This window comes from Oryctolagus cuniculus, chromosome 9 (genome assembly GCF_964237555.1).
Source record: "Oryctolagus cuniculus chromosome 9, mOryCun1.1, whole genome shotgun sequence".
NCBI classification, from domain to species: Eukaryota; Metazoa; Chordata; class Mammalia; order Lagomorpha; family Leporidae; genus Oryctolagus; species Oryctolagus cuniculus.
The window spans coordinates 103,323,490-103,347,578 of record NC_091440.1 but is presented as its reverse complement, the minus strand read 5'-3'; the positions used below and the strand labels follow the sequence as shown (position 1 = coordinate 103,347,578).

The window sequence follows — 24,089 nt, the reverse complement described above, 5'->3', positions numbered from 1 at the left end:
CATCATCAGGGTCTTCCACATGGGTGGCAGGGGCCCAGGGACTTGGGCCGTTAGCAGGGAGCTGGATCAGAAGCGAAGCAGCAGGGGATTTGAACAGGTGATGCCAGCCTTGCAAGCGGTAGCTTAAACCGCTGCACCGCAATGCAGGCCCTTCCTGAGGCCTGGAGAACTCAGTGTGACTTGGCATTGTGACCACGGGGCCACTTTCCAGGTGGTACAGACCTTGCAGGCTGGAGGACCAGCCCCACTGAAACACTGGAAACACCCCCCACCCCACCCCACTCCACCCCACCCCACCCCAAACAAGCCTCTGGGAATGCGCTTGTTTATAAGCTGAAAGTTATCTGTGTTTACCACTTCAGCAGCTGGATTTAGCATCAACCCAGAATATTTTCCCGAGCCTGCTGTACTCCTTGGTTCAGAAGGTCACAGTGTTCCATGAAAATGAAGAAGCCTTACTGAAGGAATAACCAGCTAATAATGAAGCTTTCTCATGCTATGAGTGTGTGTGAGTGTGTGAGTGTGAGAGTGTGTGACTGTGTGTGAGTAGGTGTGTGTGTGAGTATGTGTGAGTGTGAGAGTGTGTGTGACTGTGAGTGTGAGAGTATGTGTGACTGTGTGTGTGAGTGTGACTGTGTGCATGTGAGTGTGATTGTGTGCATGTGAGTGTATGTGAGTGTGAGAGTATGTGTGAGTGTGTGGCTGTGTGTGAGTGTGTGAGAATGTGTGTGTATATGAGTGTGTGTGAGAGTGTGTATATGAGTGTGTGTGAGAGTGTGTGTGTGCATGTGTGTGTGTGTTGTTTGTGGAATACGAGGGAGCTTGGTTTCCCTCTTTAAGTGCAAATGTGGATAAATCAGGTTTCCACAAGTGAGAGTCTGGACTATTATTGCCAAGGTCATCACAGTCCCTAGATAGATAAGACTGCCTAACTTGTCTGTCAGATATTTCTTGAGACCTGTTAGATACTGCGTGGCTAGGCCAACCACAGAAGCACACGTACATTCTAGAACTGAAAAGAACCCAAGAATCTTAGGGAGCCCATTCCAGAACAGAAGCACAAGAGCTCCCAGTAGAAGGATGTGAGTAGCCCACAGGCAATGCAACCAAAACAGCAAAGGGCGGGCATGCGTCCAGCAGGGTGGGAACCCTGCGTCTGCAACCCACCAGTCGGTGGCTTTGGCACCTCCTGAACCTCCTGTGGCTTGGTTTCCTCCAGATTCCCAGTCTGCGTTGCGTCCCTCACTGAGGACTGGGAGGGCTCCTGTGAACCCTCCAGGCCTGTGGCAGCAGTGATCTGGGGGACAGGCAGGGGGCGCCCTCCTCGTGCAGGGGGCAGTGAGGGGGCCCAGTGAGCAGAGCCACTGTGCAGAGAATGCAGCGAGGGTTTGCATCCAGAGCCCAAGGACTCATCCACCAGCCACTTGGATGTCTGCCGAGGGTGGAGTCGCGTCCCAGGAGCGGGGCTCCCTCCCTCACCCCACAGGGGTTCAGCCGACATCCAGGGCAGTGAAGAGTCAGTTAGTGAATGAAGGGAGTGACACAGAGCCCAGCCCCTGAATCATACTCAGGTCGCCCCTAAAGTTAGCATCTCAGTGCCAAGGTTTGTTCTGAAAACTTTGCCAAGACTCACAGACCTGATCAGAGTAGTGCCCAGTCTACCACAGAGCCACAGAGCCATAGACCTGCCATTTCAAAGTAACCACGCTGGCCCTCTCACTGACCATTCAAAGAAAGTCCACACACGAACTGATTGCACACTGCTCAACCTCCACTTCACTTTCTGAAATTCACCCAATACCCAGGAGTCCAGGGATTGACCAATAGCGGCCCGACCCCTTTGCTAACAAACTACTTTCTTCCCCCACCCAGTGGCACTAATGGGCTCCCTGGGCAGCAGGCAAGTGGACCCAGTTTCCAGGATTCTATAGAAATTCCTCCAATCAATGTCTAGAACATTCCCCTACAAACGCTGCCCTTGAGAGCGCCCCAGGAAACCCCCCACACCTAACACATGTCGCCATCCCCTACACAAACGCCACGCCAGGGAACCTCGGTCCCCACGCTGAGTGTCGGAACACAGTCTTGTAGGGGCCACGTGCCTTGCTGCTCCCTCCTCCCTCAGCTAGGTCAGCCCAGCCCTGACTCATCCGTGGAGCGAGGACCTCCCCCATCTGCAGTGGCATCACTCCCAACACCCACACACAGAGGCACAAAGGCCAGCTTTACTTGCAAATGTGGAGGCAGAACGGGGTCCTGCCCACCCCTTGCCCCACCCAGCCTTCTCTCCACCTGGGAGATCCTGGCGACAGGCACCAAGAAGGGCAACCCCAAAGGGGGAAAAGAGCTGTAAGAGGGCGTGTGGGAAGGGGGGAAGAGGTCTCCCCAGCTTTGCCAGGATCAGAGAGCAAGGCAGCAACCTACATGTGAGACAAGGAGGCCATGACCCCACAGGGGCTGGGATGGGAACCATGAGTGCTGGCTGCCTCCAGGAGCTGGGAGACACAAGGCATAGCTTCTCCTCCCTTGCTTTTTTTTTTTTTTTTAAGATCTTTTTATTTATTTTTTTATTTGAGAGACAGAATTACAGAGGGAGAGACAGAGAGAAAAGCCTTCCATCATCAGCTGGTTCACTCCCCAAATGGCTGCTGGAGCTCCGCCGATCCAAAGCCAGGAGCCTGGAGCTTCTTCCAGGTTTCCCCCATGGGTGCAGGGGCCCAAGAACTTGTGCCATCCTCCACTGCTTTCCCAAGCCATAGCAGAGAGCTGGATCGGAAGAGGAGCAGCCGGGAGGGACTCGAACCGACGCCCATATGGGATGCAGGCACTGCAGGCAGAAGCTTAGACCACTATGCACAGCGCCAGCCCCTCCCTTGCTTTCAATTCAGCTTCCTGCTAATGTGCAGCTTGTGAGGATGATGGCTCAAGCCCTTGGCTCCCTGCGGCCCACATGGGAGACTCACATTGAGTTCCTGTGTGTAACAGGCATTTGGGGAGCAAACTACTGGATGTGAGTCCTCTCTCTGTCTCTCTGCCTTTCAAACAAAAGGAAAATAAATTTCCTAAAGGGGGGGGGGGGGGCAGAAGGGAAGAGCCTGCTGGGAAGGCATTCCGTTGTGAGGGCTCCTCCCTCAGGAAGAAATTCGTGCTCTTGGAGAGGAGGCTGAAGTGGGCTCGCTAGGCTCTTTTCTGCCCAATCGGGGCCTCCATGTTGGACCCCTACCCACCCACCTGGCCTCCAGAACTGTAAGAAATGCTTCTGTTCTGCATAAATCCTCGCATACGCTGTTACAGCAGCACCGGCAGAGAGAGAGAGAGAGAGAGAGAGAGAGAGAGAGAGAGACCCTCACTACCCATTGGCCCAGCCTTGCTTTTAGACTTCCGGGCCCAGAACAGAACGAGAGCGGACACACTCAAGCTGAAGTTGGTTCGCAGGAGGAAAAGGGACCTGCAGGAACCCCATGCAGAACCACCAGGGGACCCCGGAGGCAGAGTGCTTCCTCCCCAAGGCGCAGGGCACGGGACAAATCCTTCTGCGGCTTGAGCCCCAGGCCCCACACCAACTGCCCACACCTGGCCCGGCTCCACTCACCGTCTGCAGTTCCCCGGAAGAGCTGTTGCACGGGACGTTGGGAGGGGACACCCGTGGGCAGCGCCGTTCCCCACTGCTCAGGGCCCAGGAGTTGGCAAAGTCGTAGGGGTCTGAGGTCAAGGTCCCTGTGGAGCAAAAAGTCAGGAAAAGGCTCCTTCAATTTTGCCCGCCCCAGGGCTTCTCGGTGAAAGCGCTGGGTCTGTGAGTAGACTCCAGTGCTCATCGTCAACCCACAGCGGGCAGGGCTCAGGGTGAGTGATGGATGGACAGGCGGGTGGATGGATGGACGGGTGGATGGATGGACAGATGGACGGATGGGCGCAATGAAGGAGATGATATGAAAGAGAGAGGTGACATATGTCTCCGTGCCTTTCCACGCCTTTCTCCCCCCGTACCGAACTTTCCCTTATTGCCTTAGCTATTCCCACTTAAAGTTTGAGAGGCAGCTTAAGAACCATTTCTTCCAGGGAGACTTTCTGGACTGCCCCACCCTAGCCTGTTTGGGTGTGCCCCGTCTCTGGGCCCCCTCCACACCCTGGGCACCCCACACAACCAAAACTCTCATTTCCCACGGAGCTGATATCCTTTGCGCATATCTCCAATTCAGCTGTGTGCACCTTAATTACAGATGCAGGAGCTGCAACCCTCGTCTCTGCATCTGTATCTGGTGGGTTGCAGACATTTAAAGCATTTCTGCAGGATGAAAGGAGGGGTGTGCCACGCAAGGAAGAGCCCCTGCGTCCTCCAGGGACTCCCAACATCTGTGTTTCAGCTCTAGGGGCCCTCATGGTCTGGTGCAAAGTAATTGCCAGATGACATTGCTGTGTCTTTATCACAAAGGTAGCGTGGGACCACTACCTCTGTAGAGCTGGGCCGAGTGCTCCTTTGCCCAGACAGACCTGGAAAGGTGAAGGACGTTTCAAGATCAAATATCACACTCGGGAATAGGCCATAAACTATCCATAGGGAAAAAAAATTAAAGTGAGAGCTTAGAAGTCTAGTCAGTTGGCATTTGGGGTTTGATGGGTAGACAAAAAATGCCTGTTACCAGATATATTCATTTCCTAATCCTTGGAACTTGTAAATGTTATCTTTTTTTTTTTTTTTTTTTTTTTTTTTGACAGGCAGAGTGGACAGTGAGAGAGAGAGAGAGACAGAGAGAAAGGTCTTCCTTTGCCGTTGGTTCACCTGCCAATGGCCGCCGCGGCCTGCGCGCTGCAGCCAGCGCACCGCGCTGATCCAATGGCAGGAGCCAGGTGCTTCTTCTGGTCTCCCATGGGGTGCAGGGCCCAACCACTTGGGCCATCCTCCACTGCACTCCCTGGCCACAGCAGAGAGCTGGCCTGGAAGAGGGGCAACCGGAACAGAATCCGGCGCCCCGACCGGGACTAGAACCCGGAGTGCCGGCGCCGCAAGGCAGAAGATTAGCCTAGTGAGCCGCGGCGCTGGCCCTGTAAATGTTATCTTTTTAAAAACAGCTTTTTCAAGATTTATTTATTTGAATGGCAGAGTTGCAGAGAGAGAGAGAGAGAGAGAGAGAGAGAGAGAGAGATGGATCTTCCATCTGCCAATTCACTCCCCAAATGACCTCAACAGCTGAGAATGGTCCAGGATGAAGCCCAGAGCCTGGAACTCCATCCAGGTTTCCCACATGGGTGGCAGGGCCCCAAGCACTTGAGCTGCTTTCCCAGGCTCCTTTGCAGGGAGCTGGATGTGAAGTGGAGTAGCCGGGACTCAAACTAGCACTTCAAAATGAGATACCATTACCACAGGTGGCAGCTTAACCTGCACCAGAACACCCACCTGTAAAAATAGTTTTTGTTTATTTATGTTTACATAAAATTTATAAAAACCAAAGAGACAGGGAGAGAGGGAGACAGAGAGATAGAGAAAGAAAGAAATATCTTCCGTTCACTCCCCAAATGCCCACAACAGCCAGGACTGGACCAGCCTGAAGCTGAATTCCATCCAGGTCTCCTACATGGTTGGTAGGGATCATTGACTGCTGCTTCCCAGGGTGCAATTAGCAAGAAAGTGGAATCAGATGCAGAGCTAGGATTTGAACCCAGGCACTCCAATATGGGATGAAGGCATCCCAAGCCAAGCCTTAACCACTTCAACAAAGGCCCACCCTGTAAATATTATCTTACATGGAAAAAAAAAACCTGCTTAAGTTGAGGTTCTTGAGGAGGGACTTGTCTTGGATTCCCTGGAAGGATAAGCACAGGTTGGAGGAGCCCAGAGACGGTACGTGCAGAGAAGAAGGCAGCAGTGTGGTGACAAAGGCAGAGGTGGAAATGACGCAGCCACGGGGCCAGCAATGTGGTGCAGTGGATTAAGCTGCCCCTTGTGACCCCGACATCCCATAATACAGCACCAGATCCAGCTCCCTCTTAATGTGCCTGGGAAGGCAGCAGATGATGGCCCAGGTGCCTGGGTGCCTGCCTCCTACACGGGAGACCTGAATGCATACCAGGCTCTTGGCTCCACCTGAAGCAGCCCTGACTACTGCTTTCTTTTGGGGAGGAAACCTGCAGATGAAGACCCCTCCCCTCTCCTCCCTCCACTCCGTCACTCTGCCTTTCAAATACATAAATCTCAAAATACAGCCTGCAGCAGCTGGAAGCAATTGTCCCCTCCGCCCCCCCCACCCCAGCTTCCTGAAGGACCACAGCCCTGCCGACACCTTGATTTCCGACATTTGCTCTCCAGAACCATGAGAAAATCAATTTATGCTGTTTCAAGCCCCACCAGGTTTGTGGTACATTGTTGGAAGCCACAGGAAACTAACATGTGGGAGAAGCCAGAAGGAAGGAGACTTGAACTTGTGGGGTGTCTGCTGTGTGCCAGCGAGGGGCAGGTGCTCTCTGCGCGCTGGGTCACTCCACACCACACAGCTGGGACCCTGTCTAGCCAGCCATATTGCGGAAGAGGCTCCGTGTGGAAAAGCTCCTTCCGTCACCTGTGGGACCCAGGCTCACCGCATCACCCGCTGAACGAGAAGTTAGACGGTGACTTCCGTCAGCCCCTTCTGTTTTAGCCCCAACCCTCTGCGAAGTGAAACTTTAGGAGCTAAGTCTGAAGCAAGGCCTGAGGCCGTCCTGGAGGTGGAATTACAGTATTCTTGCATGGAGACAACGCTCTGAAAGCCAGAGTTGGAGCTGAACTGGGCAGATTCCCAGAAGTCAGGAAGCAAAGTTAACTGTTTGGGGACAAATACTGTTGAGTCTAATCCAACCATGGAGACCCAAAGCCCTGATCCTCTCTGAGTGTGACTTCAAAATATCACCAGAGTCCCGAGTTCTGGTCCACAGAGACCACCTGCTCCCTTAACAGCATGGGTCCCGCATTCATTCCTTTAAATGCTAAATCCTGGAATAAGCAAGAGCATTGTTTTCAGACTGGCACTTCTACTTCTAACTATTAGGATACATTAGAGAAATCTGAAAGCTGTGAGACCACAAGGAACAAATTTCTACAAATTACTACAAAGACCAAAGATCCTATTGAATCCATAGGCAAACTCACACACAAAAAAAGAAGGAATTCCGCCGGCGCCGTGGCTCACTAGGCTAATCCTCCACCTTGCAGCGCCGGCACACCGGGTTCTAGTCCCGGTCGGGGCGCCGGATTCTGTCCCGGTTGCCCCTCTTCCAGGCCAGCTCTCTGCTGTGGCCAGGGAGTGCAGTGGAGGATGGCTCAAGTGCTTGGGCCCTGCACCCCATGGGAGATCAGGAAAAGCACCTGGCTCCTGCCATCAGATCAGCGCGGTGCGCCGGCCGCAGCGCACCAGCCGCGGCGGCCATTGGCGGGTGAACCAACGGCAAAGGAAGACCTTTCTCTCTGTCTCTCTCTCTCACTGTCCACTCTGCCTGTCAAAAAAAAAAAAAAAAAAAAGAAGGAATTCCGAGACAGGATGAGAGGCCAGGGTGAGGGTGCTTTGTTAGAGTAACCCAGTGAGGGTGGCCATGTTGCCAACCAAAGGCCTCCGCGGTGGAAGGATGCCATTGGGGCGCTCCTAATGTGGGGCGGTGGACCTGAGACTCCACTGTAGAGCTGGGAGCTTGAACAGCTACACCCTCCTGGGAGAAAGTGGACAAGGAAAGAGACACGCTCCGAGAAACAAGGCAGCCAAGGCATCCGGTCTGCTCGGCCTGCACCCCGATAGGAGAGGAGGGAAAGTCTCCCCCGAGAAGCTGTGGGGAGGAGAAAACCCTCCCGTGGGCGGCAGACTCCAGTGTGTGTTTCTGGTAAGATTCAGCAGCACCAGGCTGAGGATGAGCTCACATTTGGAAAATGAGGACGCACAGGGACGCACGGGGACCCAGCCACCGTCAGAAGGCGTCAGCAGGGTTAGAGAACCACAAACTTCAGATAATGCAATCCTCACAGAGCGCTTGCTTCCATCAGAATGTGATTCAGCCCCCAAACCTTTGCAGGACTTTAAGCCCCAGAGTCCTAAATTAATGGCACGGAAAGGGTGGACACATAATCCAGAGGGTTTAGGGGGTGGGGCCTAGTGGGACGTCCTTAGGTCACCAGGGGTGTGCCCCTGGGAAAGTAGTTCTTTTTTTCCTTTTAACTTTTGTTTCTTTTAAATGACATTAAACACACATGCTACAAAGAGAAAAGATGGTGCCAGTGCTGTGGCATAGGCTGCCACCTGCTGTGCCGGCTTCCCATATGGGGGCCGGTTCAGTTTGTGTCCCAGCTGCTCCTCTTCTGATCCAGCTCTCTGCTATGGCCTGGGAAAGCAGTAGAAGATGGCCCAAGTGTCTGGGCCCCTGCACCTGTGTGGGAGACCTGGCTCCTGGCTCCTGGCTCCTGGCTTTGGATCAGTCCAGCTCCAGCCGTTGCGGCCATTTGGGGAGTGAACCAGCAGATGGAAGATCTCTCTCTCTCTCTCTCTCTAACTCTGCCTTTCAAATAAATAAATAAATAAATAAATAAATAAATAAATAAATCTTTAAAAGAGAAAGGGGAGGAGAAAGAGAAAACATGATAAAGAGGAAGCACCAAACGTCAGCTTCATCACTGTAGGTAAATCAGGACCCACATCCGATGCACCGATAGAGTTTATTTCAAGCTCCTCACCTACAAGCAAACTAAGCAGCACATTTGCACTCTGCTTTGTCGAGACCCCCGTGGTGAGAACACGAGGGACGAACAAAGCTAGGGAGGCAGTTAAATGCACAGAACCCTACTCAAGTTACAAAATACAGTAAGAATTCTACCAACACGCTAGATGGAGAGGCCAACCAAATACGAAGATGGGGAGCTTTTTTTTTTTTTTTTTTTTTTTTTTGACAGGCAGAGTGGACAGTGAGAGAGAGAGACAGAGAGAGAAAGGTCTTCCTTTGCCGTTGGATCACCCTCCAATGGTCGCCGCTGCAGCCGGCGCACCGCGCTGATCCGATGGCAGGATCCAGGATCCAGGTGCTTTTCCTGGTCTCCCATGGGGTGCAGGGCCCAAGCACCTGGGCCATCCTCCACTGCACTCCCTGGCCATAGCAGAGAGCTGGCCTGGAAGAGGGGCAACCGGGACAGAATCCGGCGCCCCAACCGGGACTAGAACCCGGTGTGCCGGCGCCGCAAGGTGGAGGATTAGCCTATTGAGCCACGGCGCCGGCTCGAAGATGGGGAGCTTTGACAAGAGTTGAAAACGCCAGGCCGGCGCTGCGGCTCACTAGGCTAATCCTCCACCTTGCGGCACCGGCACACCGGGTTCTAGTCCCAGTCGGGGCGCCGATTCTGTCCCGGTTGCCCCTCTTCCAGGCCAGCTCTCTGCTGTGGCCAGGGAAGTGCAGTGGAGGATGGCCCAGGTGCTTGGGCCCTGCACCCCATGGGAGACCAGGATAAGTACCTGGCTCCTGCCATCAGATCAGTGCGGTGCGCCGGCCGCAGCACGCCAGCCGGCCACAGCACGCCAGCCGTGGCGGCCATTGGAGGGTGAACCAACGGCTAAGGAAGACCTTTCTCTCTCTCTCTCTCTCTCTCTCTCTCTCTCACTGTCCACTCTGCCTGTCAAAAAAAAAAAAAAAAAAAAGAGTCAAAAACTCCAGATCAGATCCTAATCACTACCATTTTCCAGGCAGACATGCCTGATAACAGTTTCCTTTGGTTTCTTTTTTTCTTCTGAAAGAATACTGTTAGCCACCACAGAACCGCCCTCTCCTCCCCCAGTTCAGCAGACGCAATTGAGCTTTGCACGCTTGGGAAAAGCAGAACTATTTGAGCTAGGAGGAACTGCGATGATAACATTTTCCAGTTAATCTGTCATTCAGTTGATTTGGCAAAGGCAGTACTCCCATTACACATTCAGTCTTAAACTCTGTACCGAGGGCAGGAACCTGAGGCCATGAGTGAAACACTGCCCCTCTACACTGGCTGGGTTTTCTGTGAAGAACCAGAAAGCCGCAAGGCCAGCTACTGCAGCTGCACTTGATTTCAATTGCAAGGTCCCCAATGTGGGGTGTTTGGCAGGTGTTGCTCCATCAGGCTAATTTAGAGCAGCCTGGGGAAGTGACCAAGGAAGGAAAGGCCACGGTGCCAACTGAAATAACAGGTTGTGACTGTTACCTTTGACTAGAACTTTGCCCTTCCACTTGGGTCCCAGAATCTAAACCAAATATCCAAGGGAAAAGAGACTGGATTAAAGCCATAAACACTTAGGGACAGCTATCCAAAACTGCAGGTGGCTTCAATGGTCAGGCTTTTCCCGAGTCGGTTTCTAAAATGGGGGAGGGGGTGATTAAGGCGGGGTACTCACCTACCAAGACAGGGCTGATGAATCAAGAAAACTAGACAGAGGCTACAGCACCTGTCAGCAACTGTTGCAACCAGTGAACTACAATAGCATGAACCCCAGAGAGGACAACACACTCCTAAGAGGTCCATTAAGACAGACAAAGTCAGCCAGCTTTGGTTAGGGCCCCAGACTGTGAGCTCGAGGGGTGCTTGTGTGCAAAGGCTTCCTCACCATTAGATCAGACCCAGTTGAGCAGTTCTGTGAAACCACGCTTCGAGGGCTTGAGCACGTGGGAAGATGGTCATCGGCTAGAGTCTGAGGGCACCCCTTGTTAACTGATCATGGGACCCAGGGAGCCCCTCCCAGGGCTCTCCCACGGGATGGAGGCTCCCTGACCAACATTCACGCTGGTTACTGCAAGCATCAACTTGCACAGACACTTGGCGCTCAGCAGACAAAACTGAAGAGCACCTGGTGCTTGGACAGCACTGCCTGTCACACAGCCGCGTGGGCGGCTCTTCCATAGACAGCAGGGACACCGCTGCAGAGGCTGTGCCTGGCAGGGTGCAGGAAGCCTGGACATAGAGCCCTAGGAAGCAGAGTGGTCACAGGAGGCTAAAAAAAAGAAGAGGGGCTGCACTGTGGCGTAGCGGGTAAAGCCACCGCCTGCAGTGCCGGCATCCCATTTGGGCTGTTCCACTTCCGATCCAGCTCTCTGCTGTGGCCTGGGAAAGCAGTAGAAGATGGCCCAAGTCCTTGGGCCCCTGCACCTGCATGGGAGACCCGGAAGAAGCTCCTGGCTTCAGATCAGTGCAGTTCCAGCTATTGTGGCCATGTGGGAAGTGAATCAGTAGAAGACCTCTCTCTGCCTCTACCTCTGCCTCTCTCTAACTCTGTCTTTCAAACAAATAAATAAATCTTTAAAAAAAAGGGGGGGGGGCAAAAAAAAAAAAAAAAGGCCTGAGTGGAGCCGAACCTGTGTCTCTGCCTTCCGGCTCCCGTGTGACATTCCTGTGCACACTCCACCACCTGCTGTGGCTCCCTGCCAGAGCCAAAGCCTGCACTGTGCCACGCGCAGGAAGTTCTGCTCAGACCACGCAGCACTTGCCAACCCTCACCCCATGTAAGTTGCTAGGGGAAATTCAAAGTTGAACAAAGTCGGGGCTGAGGAGCTCCAAGGTCTGGCTGGACAGGAGTCTAGGCGTCAAGGTGGAACACTGAGAGAAAAGGCTGGCCACAGAAACTGCAGCAAAGTCACAGCAAGGCTTGAATGCCAGCAGAGGACTCGGTAAACGTGAGCAAGGAAGTGTATGGCCCACGTGTACTCCAGGGAAACCGTCTCCCAGAAAGTCTCACCCTCTTGGGTCCTAAAGTCATCTTCAGCAAAGATGTTGAAGTTGCCGCACAGCCCGCAGGTCCTGTTGGAGTGTCTGTGAGACAGCAGGACTTCAAAGCTGCCGCCGCCATCGATCCTGGCCACAAAGCCGTAGGCCTCGCTGGACAGCTTGTGGTACCCAGCCTCCGTTTCCAGATACAGCCCTTGGGAGGCATAGGGCATGGAGACCCTGGAGGGCAGAGGATAAGCTGGGAAGTGGGCTTTTCCTCCGCACCCTCTGACCCCAGCCCTGTGTTATGGCGCCACGTGCCTGGGGACCTAGCCCGGCAGTGGGTACATCTTGCTCCCTGCCAGCCCTGTGCCTCACTTCCTCTGGCCACATTGATGTCCTCTCTCTGGTCCCCGGTTTCTTCAGCTGAAAAATGAGGCAGGCAGGTGAGGAGACCCCCAGGGTCCTTTCCAAACGTCTGACTTACCTTTGGGCCCCCTGCATGGCCGTACCATTGACGAACAAATGGATGTCAAAAAATTCCCCGAGATACACAGAGAGGCTCACTCTGTTGCCATTTTGAAAGTTCCCTGAAACAGAGAAGAGTCAGTGGTGGTGATGAGAACCCAAAATCATATAAAAGGAAGTATTGTTGCTCATATCTCTATAATCGTACATCAACAGAGAATTCCCCCAAAGACTCAACAAACCGGTAACACAAATCTCCCCTCAAACTGTCAACTTACTTGCTTGTCTTTCCATTCATCTAAAATTACTTCTTGGGTGCCTTCTGGATGCAACAGCCATCAGTGGGCTCTCATATTTTACAAGAGAAAAGAACATAACAGAGTGACCCCTGCGTCTGTCTGGGAGTTTATAATGCAGATATGATGATCAGACAAGCACCGGGCAGCAGTGGAATGCATTGTAAAGGAGCAAGAGGGTGGCCCTTAAAATATTATGTCAGGACTACCCTCCACCCAGCTATTTGTTGAAAATGGAGATTCCCAAATCCCACCTCAGTCTGCCAAATTTGAATCTTGGAGAGAAGTTCAGAGACAGCCTAGGTAAAGGGCCTCACACATCAGAATTTACCAAGGCCCCAAGAAACTATCTATATTGCCATTAGAGATGTTTGAATGGCCCAAGACATGATCAACTGGTCTCTGATAAGGAGTGGGCACTTGGCCTAGCCTTTCTGATGCCTGGGTTCCATAGGAGAGTACCTGGGTTCAATGGCCAGCTCTAGCTTCCTGCCAATGCAGATCCTGGGAGGTTCTCAAGTAATTGAGCAGTGATAGCTCAAGAAATGGAATTCCTGCCACCCATGTAAGAGACCTGGATTTCGTTCCTGGGTCCCAGCTTCAGTCTCTGCCCAGCCCCAGCTATTGCAGACATTTGGGAGTGAACCAGATGAGGGGAGCGCTCTCTCTATCAGCCTCTCTGTCTCCCTGCCTCTCAAAGAAGTAAAATAAAACAGATGGTTTTTTTAAAAGATACAGTCTCTGATAATGGTGCAGTTGAGGAGTGAGCCCAGAGACAAGGGTGATGGCAGTGGGCATGAAAGAAAGAAAACAGACACTGCCCAAGCTTAGGCAGCCACTACCACTTGCCAAGAAATGCTGCGTAAGTGATTGGCCATAGGAGATGAAGGAGCCAGAGGTCAGCGCAGCGTCTCCAGCCTTAGAGACCTAGAGATGGATGGGACACGGGGGGTGGAGGGCAGCTGTGCAAGCTGAGAGGTCCAGTGTGGGGTTGTGGCACCCTGGGGCCCAGCCAGAAAGGTTGACCTTGGAAATGAGGACTCTGTCTTCTCCTAGCAGAGGTGGGGCCGTGTGGGCTCCATCTCAGACCCCTGCGGACCTCCTGCCCTACCCTCCCTCAGCTCTCTCGGAGGCCCTGGCAGCAGCTCACACCAACAGATTCTCCCCGATGTTCTGGGCTTCGATCCACAGACACCATTGCCTCCTCGTTTGCTGGGGAGCTGACCCAAAGAAAGCAGTTGAAGAAATGCAAACAGAATTGGAGAGCTGGCTGAGAGCGGGAAACACCCGTGGCAGAATCTGATGGGCAGATGAATGGCATGTCTTTCTACTTTTTCTATATCTTTGAAATTTTCCTTAATAAAATGCTAAACAAACACATGGGATAGCCTGGCAGTGACCCCCAGTTCTCAATGCCTCTCAGGAGCCCTGCAAGCCTTTGGCAATGAGCCCCAGACCAAATCCTTTCTTTGGTGTCTTCTCGGGCTGAGCACACTCCAGTGTGGAGTGGGTCATGCAATGCAACCCAATGCCTTCAACACCCCTGGCTTTAGACCTGAGGGAGCAGCAGAGGCCCTGCCTGCAGCAGGTGCCTGCAGATGGGCCCACAGCCTGGGTCTCCATGCCCTTTATGACCACTGGACCTGTGGGCTCATCACTATGGTCCTCCCTGCCAGTGCTGCCAGTCTCACAGGTGGACAGCACAGCTCTGGCCCTACTACAGGGTCACTCAACCAAAGGCGCCTCCATCTGGGAAAGGGGAAAGGCAAACCTGGGGGCCTCCCCTTCTTGCAGGTTCTCTGTCTCATGAGATTCAAGAGGGGTGGCTGGGAACAAGTAGATCAGGGAGTCAGTGTCCAGAGAATGGTAGGCAACACCTCAGGGGCAGCCGGACAGCTGGGGACGGACTGCCACCTCCCTGCAGCCCCGGATCTATAGCTCCTACAGGCTTGCTTGCTTTTTAAGATTTGTTTGTTTGAAAGGCAAAGCAACAGAGGGGGTGGGGGAGACAGAGAGAGAGACTGATTTTCTAACCATTGATTCACTCCCTAAATGGCTGCAACAGCCAGGACTGGGCCAGACTGAAACCAGGAGCCAGGAACTCCATCTGGGTCTCCAGGGGCCCAAGCCCTTGGGCCATCTTCTGATGCTTTCCCAGACTCCTTAGCAGGAAACTGGATGAGAAGTACAGCAGCCAGGACTTGAACTGGTGCTCTGGTATGTGATTCCCATGTCACCTAACCCACTGTACCCACAACCAGAGGGGTGGTTTACGCCGTGGTAACCAGCTCCCACCCACCCACTCACTCACTCATGCAGCCACAGACCAAAAAGCCCTCAGTGAGGACTGAACCTCATTGGGTCTATGGGTGGCTAAGAAGGTGGGAAGAGCTGCAGACCAATACCAAGGCACGGCCTGGCAAGGGGACTTGTTCATGTATGACTCTCTCTCTCTCTCCATCTCTCTTTCTCTCTTGCTCCTGTGTGAAATGCTTGCTCTTGGCCTTGACCCTAGGGCCTGCCTGACCAGGAGCAGGAACCAAGGCAAGGGACTCCCTCAGCACCAGGTGGGCCCTAGTGGCCGGACATAAACACTTTGCCCAGGACGTGAGCACGATCCTCAGGCACTTGGGAGAGGAATGGGGATTGCGGAAACAGGATGTCTTTTTCAGAGAACAATGGGCCAGAAGCGACTGGCTGCTTTGTAGACCGGAACTACATGATCCAAGTTCTAGGCTCCCCTCCCAACCCTGTACCTATGTCCTCCTGGTCATCCCTCTTCTCCCAGCAACCCCCACTCCACACCCCACCACCCCCAAAAACAGCAGGAAAGGGAGCCACGCACTGCCTCTGAGGTTAGCATCAGGCTTTTTGGAAGACACAGAATCAATCAACATTAGAGGGGGTGTGACCTGTGCGTAGCCTGGTTCCATGTAGAAGACCTGGCGTGCGTTCCTAGGTCCTGGCCTTGGCCCTAGTCCCGTCCCCGCTGTTGTAAGCAGCTTGGGAGTAACCCAGCAGGTGGGCACCCTTTCTGTCTCTGTCTCTCTCATGCATTTCTTAAAATCTCTTAATGAGATGGAAATGTTAGATAATTTGATTTGATGAGTACTCATCATATACATGTACAGAATCATCACACTGTTCCCCCACAAATACGTCCAACTATGTTTACTTTTAAGTAAATAATAAGAGTCACCCGAGTTGGAGGTTCTGAGCCTTCAGCTTCCCAGGAGTGGGGTAGGGGCCCTTTCTCCCCAGCCGCTGCCTCTGTAGCAAGGTGAGGCCCCCACAGTCCAGCACTGAGCGCAGCTTCCTTGACGTCCCATACCCTAGGGATGTCTCTGGCCCTTTTCACCTCCTACCCCCGCACTGTGGCCAAGGCCACCCCTGCCTCCCCTTCTCCCCCTCTCAGGACCATCTTGGCAAAGCACTGGTTCCCGCCTGATCCTTCCCTGCTGCCCAGGACCTCACCCCAGCTCCTGCAGCCCGGTGCATGGAGACACACTCTCCCTTAGCCTCCAGGTGCCGACACGGCTGCCTCACCCTCGTACCCTGTACGCTCCAGCCCCATGCTGAGTTCTCAAAGCTTGGTCACCAGTCTAGCAGCAGCAGCTGAAGAGAAATCAATAGAGATGGAACTTCTGGGCACCGTTGCAGATCTGAGTCAGAACACCGGGGCTGGAGCCCAGCTGTCGGCCTCTAACTGGCTCTCCGGGCAGTGCTGGTGCGCATGGAGCTGGGGCACCTCCGCACCTGCCACACCGATGTTCCCATCGGCTTTAGGAAATGGGCACAGGCTCCCTGCAGCCTCTCTCCCTGGCTCGTGCTGCCCCTGGGGCTCAGAGCTCCCTCCCGCCCCTTCTCCACCCACGCACGAAGCCTCGGTGCACACTGCCCGCTGGAGTAAGCACCTGCATCACTACAGCAGAACGTCTTTCACCTGGATCCCCACCCTACACTGTGCCAACCAAGATCCCAGCGAGCTCTGCACCAGGAATTAAGAAACAAGAGAGACGCAGCCTTGCCCTGGAGGCGTGGGGAAAATGGCAGCCCACTGAAGCCACACTGTGTGTGAGAGAGGTTTCCCAGGACGTGAGCAGGCAGGGATGGCCCAAGAGGAGCAGCTCAGGAGCTGGGGACGCCCACAGCCACAGCTGCTGTCAGCTCACCGAGCTCCCACACAGCCTAGCCCGGGGCAGGGCACACAGACAATGCCGCCGCACCCTTGCTGACTCAGGAGCAACCCCAAAAGCCCGGAAGGACCCAGCCTGCTTAGTCCAGTTTCAGCAAGAACCCTACTGAGGCAGCTTAGCAACCCCCATGCACCCCAGACGTCTTGTCCAATTCCCCTGTCCCTGCCCCTGCCCTCCACATCTGACCCCTCCAGCTAGAATCCCAGCCGCTGGGTTGAGCCAAGCTCCTCCTACCCTGCTTCCTTTTAGTAAATTTCCATCCCCGACACCCTCACACCTGGCCCTTTGCTCTAAATCCCCACTTTCCTTTGTTGAAACTGGAGTCAGTCCCCTCCCCACCCCATACCGCCTTAGACAAACGTCGTGGACAAGTGTTCTTTACCAAAACGGGTCTGTGCATGGTCATCGGACCTCCCAGGCCAAGGGCCCTTTGCCAGGTTTCGGTGCATCCCCTTCCTTACTCCTCACACTCTGCTGAGTCTTGCTGAGTCATGCCGAGAGTGTGGCACTCACCACACCTGCCGGCTGCCCCTCTGCAGACTCAGGAGACGCCCTCTCTCATGGGAACCAAGTGGTCCCATCTGAGAGGCCCAGGATGAAAACCCAGCTTCTCCTCGTGTTATCTGCCGGGCCTTGGGAGCGTGATGCAGCCTCTGTGGGCCTTGGTTCTTTGTTTGTAAAATAAGGGTGACTACAGCTACACGGCAGAGCTGTGGTGGGCATGCAGGGACGTGCGGGGGTGGTACCAGTACTTCTCCGGGAAGCCGGCAGGTGCACAACGTAAACTAGATAGTGTGAATTCTGCAGACCACTGAGAAGACGGCGGAGTTTTTTTTTTCCCCCTGTTGCAAGGAGCTTTCTATGTTCCAAAGCACCTTCTAGTTCACGCTTTTTCTCGATGCTTCCGATTCCCAGAGCGTGCACGCACCCAGAGCAGTGGATTCCACCAATGGAGAAGCACGGTGAGAAGGCAAGGGGCCACGTGGCATGGGTAGGCCACGCCCCTCCGTGTTCTCAGTCGTGGGCTTCGAGCTCAGGCCGTGCTGTGAGAATGAGACCCCCTCCCCAGTGGACCGCGGCACTGAATTCCTCCCCTTCGGTGCCCGGGACTCACCGAGGATGGAGAAGGAGCGTTCCTGGCAGTCCCCCGCCAGCAGGTAGCTGCAGTCTCCCGCAAAGCTATACATGCTGTCATCGAAAGTGTTGACAAAGTCACGTCCGAAGAAGCTGCATCGGGCCATCGTCGGCTGGTACCCAGTCCTCTCTGTGCAGAGGGTCCCTGCGGGGAGAGGCCACTAGGTGAGCAGAACCACCAGCCACCACCTCTCTGACCTCATAGAAATAAGGTTGCATCTGCTAGAAATTGGGCTGTGGGGAGGTCTTTTCCCCCAAATGATACTGAAGCTGTTTCTTTCAGTAGATCTAATACCAGATCTCACAGCAATGACAGAGGAGGCTTCTCAAGAAATTTATCAGTTTTAACATTTATAAGGGTGCTTCAAAAAGTGTATGGAAAATGGACTTAAAAGATAAGTTTATTTAGGTGCAAAAAATTCTTGAAAATCATGCATATAAGAAGTCTTCCAAAAGTTCATGGGAAAATATGTGCTATGGACATTATTTACGCATGGTTTCAATTTTTTTTCACCAAAATAAGTTTATCTTTTAGTTCTACTTTTCCATGAGCTTTTTTTCTTTAAATGTATTTGTTTATTTAAAAGGCAGAGTTACAGAGAGGCAGAGGCAGAGAGAGAGGTCTTCTACCCACTGCTTCACTCCCCAAATAGCCGCAACGACCAGAGCTGGTTCTGTCCAAAGCCTGGAGCAAGGAACTTCTTCCGGGTCTCCCACATGGGTGCAGGGACCCAAGGACTTGGGCCATCTTCTACTGTTTTCCCAGGCCATAGCAGAGAGCTGGATCAGAAGTGGAGCAGCTAGGACTCAAACCGGCGCCCATATGGGAAGCCAGCACTGCAGGTGGTGACTTTACCTGCTACATCACAGCACCGGCCCCTCCATGAGCTTTTTGAAGTATCTTTTGTACTTACTGATTTAAAACATATTAATGTTCATTAGAGAAAATTTGGTGAATACATAAAATACACAAAATGTGGGGCTGATGCTGTGGCATAGTAGGCTAAGCCTCTGCCTGTGGTTCTGACATCCCATTTGGGTACGGGTTAAGTCCTGGTGGCTCCACTTCCGATCCAGCTCTCTGCTTATGGCCTGGGGAAGCAGCGGAGGATGGCCCAAATGTTTGGGCCCCTGCCTGCGCCCACATGAGACCCAGAAGAAACTCCTGGCCCCTGGCTTTGGCCTGGCCCAACCCTGGCCTTTGCAGCTATTTGGGGAATGAACCAGCAAATGGACTATAACTCTCTCTCTCTCTTACTGTACCTCTCAAATAAATAAATAAATCTTTTTTAAAAAAACAGAAAAAATTGAAAATCTGGAGCAGGCATTTGGTGCAGCAGTGAAGACGCCAGTATCGGAGCGCTGGTCCCAGGTCTGCTCCCTATTCTGACTTCCTGCTAATGTGCCTGGGAGGGGTGGTGGTTCCAGTACCTGAGTCCCCTGCCACACACGTGGGAGACCCGGAAGGAGCGCTAGGCTCTCGGCTTTGGCCTGGCCTAGAGCTGGCTGCTGCAGGCATTTGGAAAGTGAAGATGGAAGATTTCTCCCTCTCTCTTTCTCTCATCTTTCAAATAAACAAATAATTAAGCACATTTGTAACATCTATAACCTAACATTCAGCAATTGCAAGAGGTAACACTTCAGTGTTTATCTTTCCATTCCATTTCACAGCATGCTGACAGTTATAAATGTTTTACAAATTTTTGATCATCCTGTACACACTGTCTGTACTGTCTATTTCTCTTTGCAGATTAGATTTCATACAGGTCAGGCTGTGTGCCTGACATAGAATCTAGGAAGTATTAACTCCTCCCGAGTGCATGCGTGTGTGTGTGTGTGTGTGTGTGTTGGAAGGTGGAAATCTAAGTGTCCCAGGCCTCCTAGCACAGACCCCGCTGTCGGAGGGAGATGCAGAGGGTGCGACTGTGGTCGTGCAGAATTCACATTTTCTCTTGGCCTCTGCTTCAAGGCACAGAACTCCTAAAGTCCTTGCACTCTTCAGAGTGATAGTATCTCTTTTTATGTATATAAACTTATCTTTCAGTTCCATTCCCCATGAACTTTTGTTTATTTGAAGAACAGAGACAGACAGACAGACAGACAAAGTGAGACAGCTCCCATCATCTAGACCACTCCCCAAATGCTCACAGCAGCCAGCTCCGGCCAGGAGCCAGGAGCTCAATCCAGGTCCCATATGGACTACAGGGACCCAAACACTTGAGCCATCACCGCTGCCTCCCGGGGTGTCTATTAGCAGGAAGCTGCCATCAGGGGTGGAGCCAGGCATCGAACGTGGATGCTCTGAGATGAAATGCAGCCATCCTAACCTGCAGCCTAAGCCCAGGGTGAAATGCCCACCCCATGGCGTCTTTTGTGTGCTGGTGAATTGACTGATGACTGGCAGCTTCAGGATGGGGCTGGTCTCAGAAAAGACCAAGGCAGGAGCAGAGGGGCTCTTCAGGAGAAGAAAGGTACAAAAGGTTAAGTGGATCCCGAGGGGCCAGCACTGTGGTGCAGTGGGTGAAGCTGCAGCACCAGCATCCCATATGGGTGCCGGTTCTAGTCCCGGCTGCTCCTCTTCTGACCCAGCTCTCTGCTATGGCCTGGGAAAGCAGTGGAGGATGGCCCAAGTCCTTGGACCCCTGTACCCACGTGGGAGACCTGGAGGAAGCTCCTGGCTTCTGGCTTCATCTTAGCCCAACCCTGGCAGTTACAGGCAATTGGGGAGTGAAGCAGCAGATGGAAGATCTCTCCCCCTACCCCTTTAAAAAAAGTTGATCATGAATGGCCAGTGAATTCATCACCCATGCCTGTGTGATGAAGGCGCCATAAAACCCCAGAGGGACAGGGCTGGGAGAGGTTCCTGGAAGCTGTGTGCCTGGAGGGGCTCTGGCTGCTCCACTCCCCTTCCTGACATCCTTGAGAATAAACTGGAAAATGTCTTGGCTTGTGTCCTGTGAGTCATTCTAGAAAATTACTGCAGCAGGGCCGGCGCTGTGGCATAGCGGGTAAAGCCGCCACCTGCAGTGCTGGCATCCCATATAGGTGCTAATTTGAGTCCTGGCTGCTCCACTTCCAATCCAGCTCTCTGCTGTGGCCTGGGAAAGCAGTGGAAGATGGCCCAAGTGTTTGGGACCCTCTACCTGGGTGGGAGACCCAGAAGAGGCTCCTAGCTCCTGGCTTCGATGGGTACAGCTCTGGCCTTTGCAGCCAATTGGGGAGTGAACAAGTGGATGGAGGACCTCTCTCGCTCTCGCGCTCTCTCTCTCTCTCTCTCTCTCTCTCTGCCTCTCCTTCTCTCTGTGTGTAACTCTGACTTTCAAATAAATAAATAAACCTTAAAAAAAGAAAATTACTGGAGCCCAACAGGAGGACTGTGGGGGCACCCCAGTTTATGGCCCGTCAGTCAGAAGCACAGGTAAAACCCTCTGGGGCCTGCAAGTGGGGAGCAGGGGAGCAGTCTGGGAATCTGCCACTGCCTCCAGGTAGAGTACGTCTGAATAGAATTGGGTTACAAGGACCCCTGGCTGGGGTCGCGTGGTGGATGGATCGAGCCCCACCTCCCTTCTAAACAAGTCATCTGGCCAGGTCTTGGGTCCTTTCTTCCCCCATCCCTTGCCCCTAGCTGGAGAACACCAGTCAGGGCCAGCAGAGCCTTCATAGCGGGCAACCAGTGCTGCTGGCCTACTAGGAGCCTGGTCCAGGACTGGGCCCTCAGGTGAGCTCCGGACACACCTGTGGATTCCCCCACGGGGCTTGCTCCAATGGTCCTGGGGCGGGAGTGAGGAGTGGAAGCACTGTGGCACCTACCTGGCAAGGTGAGGGCCCAGGCCAGCAGCACCCTTGCGAGTCTTGCGAGTCTGATACAGATCATCTGCAGGGAGCAAGAGGGATGAGCCGGTTGGCTGGGCTGCTACGTCCATGCGTGACGTGGGGAAAAACACATGGCTTTAAAGCAGAAGAGACTGAGCTGATCTCCATTTCTCCTTTGAGCACACTGCTAGTCCCCCCCCCCCCCCCCCACACACACAAACTTGCCCAGTGCCAGGCCCAAGAGCTGAGCTGACCCAGGAATACCTTCCCCAGATGACAGCCCAGGGCCAACACGGAGGAGGGCAGCTCTGCTTCCCTCATCAACGCCCCCCAGCATGCTGGCCGCTCTCACCTCCCTGCACCCCTGCAGTCGCGGGGAGCTGGGATGCAACTGAATTTTCCCGTGCTTGGCTGCAAACTGGGGCTGAGACCTGTCTTACGCCTCTCTTGCTGCCACGGCACCCAGGCTTAGAGAAGGCTCAGGAGCCCCCGATTTGGCCGCTTGCTTGTCCACCACCTGCCCTGTACCGGGAGCGTCCCCAGAGCGGGAGGTGGCGCTCACCTTCACCTTCGTCCCCAGCACCCAGGAGACACTCCTGGACAAGTGGACAGAAACCCAGCAGCCCCAGGAGGGACAGTGGATCCTGGCTGACAGTGACACCTCGAGTCGCTCTGAGGCCCCTGCTGCAGCCCCTCTCCTCTGGGAAAGGGCACATGTAGAACCTGTCAGCTGAGATCCACGGGGAGGAAGAGGATGGATGACCATTTTCCCACCTAGTGGCCCATCCAACCCAACGGGGAGGTAAACCCAAACAAAGACGCAACTGCAGAAGGGACACGTGGAGACTGGACGTGGCCAAGACTTGGTATCAGAGCCAGGCCCCCCACCTTAATTCTCTCCCAACACAGGTACATGAGGCAGCTCTCAGCAAGAATCTGGAGTGAGGGCCCATCCCATCCACTCCCACGCGAGAAGAGGAGCAGCCATAGGGCCCCCGGAAGCAAGAGCAGGAGGCCAGCATCACAGCAGTAGGAATCAGTCCTGTTAGGAAGGCATCTGCCTCCCGCCACTGAGCCAGCTCAGCCCCATTCCTAAAAGACCATACCTTCTCCTGCAAAGCGGGTCTGCAGGTGTCTCCACAGTCCCCTGGAAAACTCTGCAGCCGCCACCCCTAGGCCATGCTCCCAGCTCCGGCTGAGGCTGGGTGGATCTGCGCAGCTCTCTCTGTTAAGTGGCCCCAGGGGCTAGTGAGTCCCCGCTGCAGGGGAGATAAAGCCCCAGTGGTGACGTCCCCCTACTGCCCCCTCCCCCACCCGGCAGTTGGGAGCTACCCCAACACGGGATTGGCCTCCGCTTAATTACAAAGGCAGACAATGGCAGGAAACGGTATAAAGGCGCCAAGCTGATAAGGCTTTGGACAGCTTGGAGGGGGCCCTCCTGGAAGCTGCCCCTACTGAGCTTGCTAGCTCTCCCCAGACCCCCACATCCCCCCCCCCTTCTGCAGGAGGGGATGAGCAGGGATGCAGGTTGTCTCAGGACAGGCGGAGCCCTGCTGGGAGAAAGCCAGGCCAGATCAACAGTTTCTGGATCTGGCCTCCAGGTCTGGATTCCAGGGAAGTTTGGAAAAACACCTCGACCTGAGCCAATCTGGCTGCCGTGTTGGACAGCACTTCCTGTCGGCGGAGGGATGACGGAGCCAGGGCTGGCCCTGATGGCAGCAGGCTGTCTGTGTCCCCGCCAGGGTTTGGTGGACAGGTTAAAGATGGAGGTCCCCTTCACAGGACCAGGCCCCTATAAATGAGGAGGTGGGAGGGGTGAGGGTTTGATTCCAGTTGTCCTGACAATGACTCCTGCCCCATCCTTCTGGTGCCCTGATTCCTCTCCTAATCCTAATCACACACGCATACACACACACTCCAATCCTTCTTCTCAACCTCCGATTCCCAAAAACCTGAGTTCCATACCTGCCAACCTAATTCCTGCTAAAAGAGACAACTGATAAAGTGCGCAGGGGTCAGCACTGGGCAGGGGAGAGGAAATGACCAAGTCACGGTGGGATTCCAGGCACCGCGTAAGATAGGCAGGCGAAACGTTCAGGTGGGAAAGCCCACCTCTGTTTCTCACTCACTCGGTACACGTGCCTTAGGACTTGGAGAAATATATGACTCCACCCCTTACCTTCCCCTCCCCCACACCATTCCCCTAAGCACCCCAGGAAAGGAAGATAAACATACCCAAGGAAGAAAAATGGTAGAAGAGGGGCCTGTGTTGTAGCACAGTGGATGCTGGCCTCCCAGCCCTGGCTGCTCCTCTTCCAATCCAGCTCCTTGCTAACGTGCCTAGGAAGGCAGCAGAACATGACCCAAGGGCTTGGGGCCCTGCCACCCACGTGGGAGACCCAGGTGGAGTTCCAGGCTCCTAGCTTCAGCTGACCCAGCCCCAACCAGTGCACCATTTGAGGAGTGAACCAGTAGATGGAAGATCTCTCTCTCTCTCTCTGTCCCTCTCTCTGTTAC

At 53.9% G+C, this 24,089-nt stretch overlaps 1 protein-coding gene across 1 annotated transcript in view; it reads right to left on the bottom strand.

The window, feature by feature from the left end:
- The window catches only part of VWF (von Willebrand factor), a 157,963-nt gene extending 135,061 nt beyond the window's left edge, over positions 1–22,902 (bottom strand). Inside the window, 6 exon segments of the mRNA NM_001329088.1 lie at positions 3,593–3,717; positions 11,697–11,905; positions 12,153–12,255; positions 17,740–17,904; positions 21,570–21,633; positions 22,679–22,902. Coding sequence (NP_001316017.1) covers positions 3,593–3,717; positions 11,697–11,905; positions 12,153–12,255; positions 17,740–17,904; positions 21,570–21,633 — 666 coding nt within the window. The 5' untranslated portion in view covers positions 22,679–22,902.
- Positions 22,903–24,089: the final 1,187 nt, after the last annotated feature.